At 56.6% G+C, this 5,774-nt stretch overlaps 1 protein-coding gene across 1 annotated transcript; it reads left to right on the top strand.

Moving 5' to 3' along the window:
• Positions 1-903: 903 nt before the first annotated feature.
• On the top strand, positions 904-4,554 carry FOXI1 (forkhead box I1). Its single transcript, XM_006198995.4, has 2 exons — positions 904-1,514; positions 2,976-4,554. The coding sequence occupies exons 1-2, from the start codon at positions 941-943 to the stop codon at positions 3,533-3,535; spliced, it is 1,134 nt and encodes a 377-aa protein (XP_006199057.2). The 5' UTR covers positions 904-940; the 3' UTR covers positions 3,536-4,554.
• Positions 4,555-5,774: the final 1,220 nt, after the last annotated feature.

Raw genomic sequence — 5,774 nt, 5'->3', positions numbered from 1 at the left:
CGCTTGTGTGTGTGTGTGTGTGTGTGTGTGGTGGCAGGGGTGGCGCCTATAACTGGCTGCCCTTTTGAAACTGGCCGGTGGCTAGGTTCCTCTGGGGTCTCCTGCTTCTCCAGGGCCAGCTTCTCTCCTGGAAAACCCCAGGAAGTGTGTCTTCACTTCAAAAGACCAAGACCTGTGGCTTCTGATAATGTGTCTCCTCCAATCTGGGGGAGGGGGTCAGAGGATGAGGGGTCAGGGTGGGAAAGAAGAGAGAGACAGAGAGGATGAGGAAGAAACACGGGGACCATGTGAGGCAGAGGGATCCCGAGAGTGAAAGGAAGGAGAGAAGCAGAGCCGGTGAGGATGTGAGTGAGAGGAGACAGAGCTCTAGAAAGATCTAGAAACAAACTCAGAGAGACAGGGAGAGACTGTAAGGACAGAGGACATGGGCAGAGCAATGCGTAGCGGGAAGGAAAGAGACCAGGAGTGAGATGCAGGGAGGCTGGGAGGACAGGGAAGGAAAGCAAGAAGGGTAGGAAACTCAGGAGAGAAAGAGGAAAGAGAGAGACAAGATGAGACGGAAAGAAGGAGGAACACAGGGGAGGGTGATGGCGAGAAAGACAAAGAGGGGAAAGCAAGCAGAAAGAAGAGGAAATGGAGAGGAGAGAGAAGCGGGAGCGGCGCCCTTGCCTTGTTAATATTGGCTAGAAAGCCCTCGGAGCGTGTCATTATGGGCCCCACGGTGGCCGTGGCCAGCGGGGAAGTGCCCCTCCGGTGACATGGATGGCTGTCAAAGGAGGGAGGGGCGGGTCTGCAGCAGGTGGCCGCCCCTGGGTGGGGCCGCCGGCCAAGCCCTGGGGTATAAGTCGGAGGCTGGAGGCCGGGGCCTGCTGAGCACCTGTCAGGGCCAGCTCCCCGTGCAGGTGCCAGGCAGGTGGCCCCGGCCCGGCCCAGCCCCAGCATGAGCTCCTTCGACCTCCCGGCGCCCTCCCCGCCCCGCTGCAGCCCCCAGTTCCCGAGCATCGGCCAGGAGCCCCCGGAGATGAACTTCTACTATGAGAACTTCTTCCACCCACAGGGCGTGCCCAGCCCTCAGCGGCCCCCCTCCTTCGAGGGGGGCGAGTACGGGGCCACCTCCAACCCTTACCTCTGGCTCAACGGGCCGGCCGTGACCCCACCGCCCTACCTGCCGGGCGCCGGCCCCGGCCCCTTCCTGCCCCAGACCTACGGCGTGCAGAGGCAGCTGCTGCCCGGCGTGTCCGGCCTGGGGGGCGGCGACCTGGGCTGGCTGCCCATCCCCTCGCAGGAGGAGCTGATGAAGCTCGTGCGGCCCCCCTACTCCTACTCGGCTCTCATCGCCATGGCCATCCACGGGGCGCCCGACAAGCGCCTCACCCTCAGCCAGATCTACCAGTACGTGGCCGACAACTTCCCCTTCTACAACAAGAGCAAGGCCGGCTGGCAGAACTCCATCCGCCACAACCTGTCTCTCAACGACTGCTTCAAGAAGGTGCCCCGCGACGAGGACGACCCGGGTAAGGGGGCCCCGAGCGCGGGGTGGGGCGGCCCCCGCCTGGGCCGGGCACTGGCGCCCCCGAGGAGGGCTCGCTGCAGTCCTCCCTCTCCAGAAAGTTCTGACTGTGGCTGGTTCCCCCAAGACTGGGCACCAAAGGGAGTCAGCTGCGAGCATGGACCCCGGAAGCAGGTTTGGGTTTGGATCCTGGCTGTGCTGCTGACCAGTCAGTGACCTCTGAGCCTCAGTTTCTCTATCTGAAACATAGGGTTGTAACAGTGGCTCCTTTGCAGGCTTGTGGGCAGTAGGGTCATGAGATGATGTATGGGAGGTGCGTGGTGCTAACAAGCGCTTGACGGACTGCAGTGATTGTGAAAATTAATCCAAATCCCCAGCACCCAGCTCATGGAAAGTCCTTGGGGGAATGAGTGCGTGGACTAGACAAAACCCAAGTGTGTCCCAGACCTGCTGAGAAGGGACCTGACATTTGTGGAACCACCACCAAAGGTCATGTTGTGCTGCCTGCCCTGGTTACATAGTCTCCTTTAATTCACCCCTGCAGGGTATCTCGTTAAACCCATTTTACAGATGAGGAAAGTAACACCTAGAGGAGAAGCAGCCTGCTTAGCGTGACACAGAATGACATGTTAGTGATGGGGCATGAATCTAACAGAGGTCTCTCGAACACCAGAGTGCAAACTTTTCCTTTCTAATGATCAAATTCCAAAATATAGAGATGTACAGAGAGTAATATATTAAATGCTCTTGGGTCCACCTCCCAGAATTAAAGTCCACTTTCACCCCACCACAGGAACAACATATGGCTCAGAGGAACCCCACCTCTGCCTTTGCTTTGAGGCTGGTGAGGGCAGGACTCTTTGTCGCCCTCAGAGGCGAGCATCTCTTTCAATGAATGGCCTCCCCCTCAGGCCGAGAGACCCGGGCAGGCAGAGTTCAGCCTCTACCTCGCCTCACAGACGAAGCCCCTTTGACACATCTAGTGTTAGTCCTTTCTCACAGTCACCCTGAGGGAGAAGGGATAGGTCCAATGGCCCCACTTTTCAGACCAAGAAACTGAGGCTCACCCAAAGTCCCTCCGTCTGAAGCTAGGACTCAAGTCTGCCCTGGGAGTCTGTGCCCAGGACTTTCAGGGAGCCCTGAATTTCTTCCTGAGTTTTTCACATCAGCAATGGAAGAACCCGTTTCCTCTCCTTTCCCCTGGTCCTTGAACTTCTTGAAGAGACCCGCCCTGTGAACTTCCCGGCTCTGCCTCCCTTGCTTTGTGCTCCCAGAGTGCCTGGGTGTGAGGCGGGTGTGTAAAGAAAGGTCCGGGTGGTGTGGTGCGTGGTTGGTTTGTGGAATTCCTGGTGCTTATTCTCGGCCTTTCTGCATTCCTTACTTTTGGTTTTAGTTTATGGCAGTAAGAAGGGTCAGAAGCAAAGCCCTGCATCCACCCCCACTCACCTTCTCCCTTCTGTGCCAGGCAAAGGGAATTACTGGACCCTGGACCCCAACTGTGAGAAGATGTTCGACAACGGAAATTTCCGCAGGAAGAGGAAGAGAAAATCAGATGTTTCCTCCAACACGGGCTCCCTCGCCTCGGAGAAAACGGAGACCAGCCTCCTGGCAGGCAGCCCCAAGACCGCGGAGGCCCAGGACATCCTGGACGGCGCTTCGCCGGGCACCAGCAGCTCCCCGGAGAAGCAGTGCTCCCCACCCTCGCCGGGCACCCCCTGCCTCAACAACTTCCTCTCCACCATGTCCGCCTACGTGAGCGGGTCCAGCCCCATGAGCCGCCCTGTGGCCACGCCAGGACCGAGCCCGGAGCCCGCCGACAAGACGGGGCAGAACCTGCTGAACTTCAACTCCTACGCCCCGCTCACCAACATCAGCGGCCACACAGGAGGGGGCGAATGGGCCAATGCCATGCCCACCAATGCCCTCGGCTACGGAAGCTCAGTCCTCAACCAGTTCAGCCCTCACTTCTACAACAGCATCAGCACGAACAGTGTCCTCTACTCCAGGGAGGGCACTGAGGTCTAGGAGTGGAACAGCTCCCAAGCCAGGTGGACACGCCCAGGGTCCCCCATGCCAGCATCCATGGGGTCCAAGACCTCCAAAATGCCCAGACAGACACAGGAGGGTCAGAGAAATTCACCCTTTTTCTAGACCATGGTGTAAACCCTGTGTTTATCACATATCCATCCACACACCCCAACCAACTCTGCTGTGGAAATACTGGTGCCTGCAAGACAGTAATCATATTGACCGATTATTGAGCATTTACTATGTGCTGGGTGCTGTGCTAAGCTCTTTGAAGGTGTGATCACATTTACTACTTACAGCCCCCTTGTGAGGGTCATATGAACTCCCCACTTAAAAGGTGAGAAAACTGAGGCTTGAGGAAGTTAAGCAGCTTTCCCAGGGTCATACAAACTAGGAAGTGGCAGAGGTGGGAGTCAAGTCCAGGTCTCTGTGACTCCCAAAGTTTGGGCCAGTGGAGGCAGGGGTGGAGGACTTGGTTAAGCAGCCAAGGAAAGTCAGTGAGAAAAGTGGATTATGGCAAACACGTCCAAATCTCCCCACTGCCTGCCAGCCATCCATCCCGTTAGTACCAGCCCTCGGCATGTCTCCTCTTGATCCAAGTCCTTATTCTGTGGCCCCCAGCTTCCCTGATGTCACTCCTTTTACTACTACTCAAGGAGGGACGCCCAGATCCGCGCCCCTGCGGGACAGTGTCCAGCCTCTCCCCAAAGAGGTGTGTCATTTCCCCAGCCCTGCAGACCATGAGCAGGAGCGGTGTCCACCCCAAACCACCCCCATCAAGGCACTGCCCACTGGCAAAGTCTTGTAAAGCCCAGCTTCCTGTGTGCACGTCGCGGACCAGTGAGCTGGAGGTGGCTGAGTCTTCCGAGAGAAACAAGATTGAATAAGTGTTTCCTTTTTCATAGCCCAGGAGGGGCTGCAGACCTCCATACTGGGGTCGATGTGTGCAGCTCCTGGGATCCATCTCTTGTTTTTGTATGTACTTTACATGCCTGTGATGTTTCATCACAGCACGTGTGGGGAAGTGTTTTTTGTTTTCTTATGTTCTTTTTAATTAAAAAAAAAAAAAGCCATGTGTGTCCCTTCCTTGTGAGTTTTCCTGCGTCTTGGCTGCTGGTCAACTCAATGTGGGGCCAAGTGCATCCTGGAGCTGAAGGCTCTGGGGACAGGAGGCAGAGAAAGAATGTCTATCAGGCTCTTTCCCTTCTCCACACTGCCATGGGGACAGGACAAAGGCCCCCAGCGAAAAGAGTGGAGCTTGTGGGACACGAAATACGGACCAGGATTACAGCTCATGCAATCCTCATTCCTGTGTTAAGATCATTTCATTCCCCGAACAACCCTGTGCAGGGAGTGGTACTACACAGACAAGAAGACCGAGGGTCAGAGTGGTTGAACAAATTCCCTGAAGTCCCCAGCCTGCCCCGCCCACATCTTCTGACTGCACCTCATCACACTGTCGTGTGGCCTCAGAGGTGGCTGATCCCAGTGGGGATGACAGCAGTCCTGTTGGCTACAGTTCATTGAGGACTGTGGGCAGGCACTGGGCCAAGTGCTGTGCAGGTGGGAGCCTGTTTATCCTCCCAACAGCCCACAAGTGTGGACATTGGCCAGGCACTGGGGTGCCTGGCACAAAGCCTGCTGGAGGATTTGTGCACAGAAGCTGGAGGTCTTCTGGGTGGAGTGTCTTCCTCGGACACGCACCCCGAGGCCTCAAGCCAGGGACCCCTTGGTGTGCACTGGGCAGACCAAGCTGCCCACTCAGACTCTGTAGGGCTCCTTCCCTGGAGTAAGACAGGAGGTGGCAAATAGCGATGATGACGATGCTGGCTACGCCGGCACTCACTGCAGGTTTACCACGTGCCAGGCTCTGTGTTAGGACTTCACCTGCTTTATTGCGTTTAATGCTCCACGTAATGCAATGCAGTCAGTACCATTATCTCCACTGTACTGGTGAGAAAACAGCCCTGGGGTAGATTCTGTAACATGATCAAGGGCACACAGCCAGGGTTCAAATGCAAATCCACGGATGCCATGGCTGAAACTCTTATCCTGAAACTGCACCCAGCTCTGAGGGGCCTCGGACTCACCACGAGAGAGCAAAATTACGAAAAGTGAGCAGAGAAAAAGCCAGCCTCCTTAGAAGCTCCTCAGATGGTTTCCAGGGGAATCCCCTTCCCCAGAGAGCCAGACTTCTCCAGGCAGTAGAGGCAGATGCAGCGGTGGCTGAAGAGGT

This window comes from Vicugna pacos, chromosome 22, assembly GCF_048564905.1.
Source record: "Vicugna pacos chromosome 22, VicPac4, whole genome shotgun sequence".
Lineage (NCBI taxonomy): Eukaryota > Metazoa > Chordata > Mammalia > Artiodactyla > Camelidae > Vicugna > Vicugna pacos.
The sequence above is the reverse complement of the archived record's forward strand: the minus strand, read 5'-3'. Positions and strand labels throughout refer to the sequence as shown.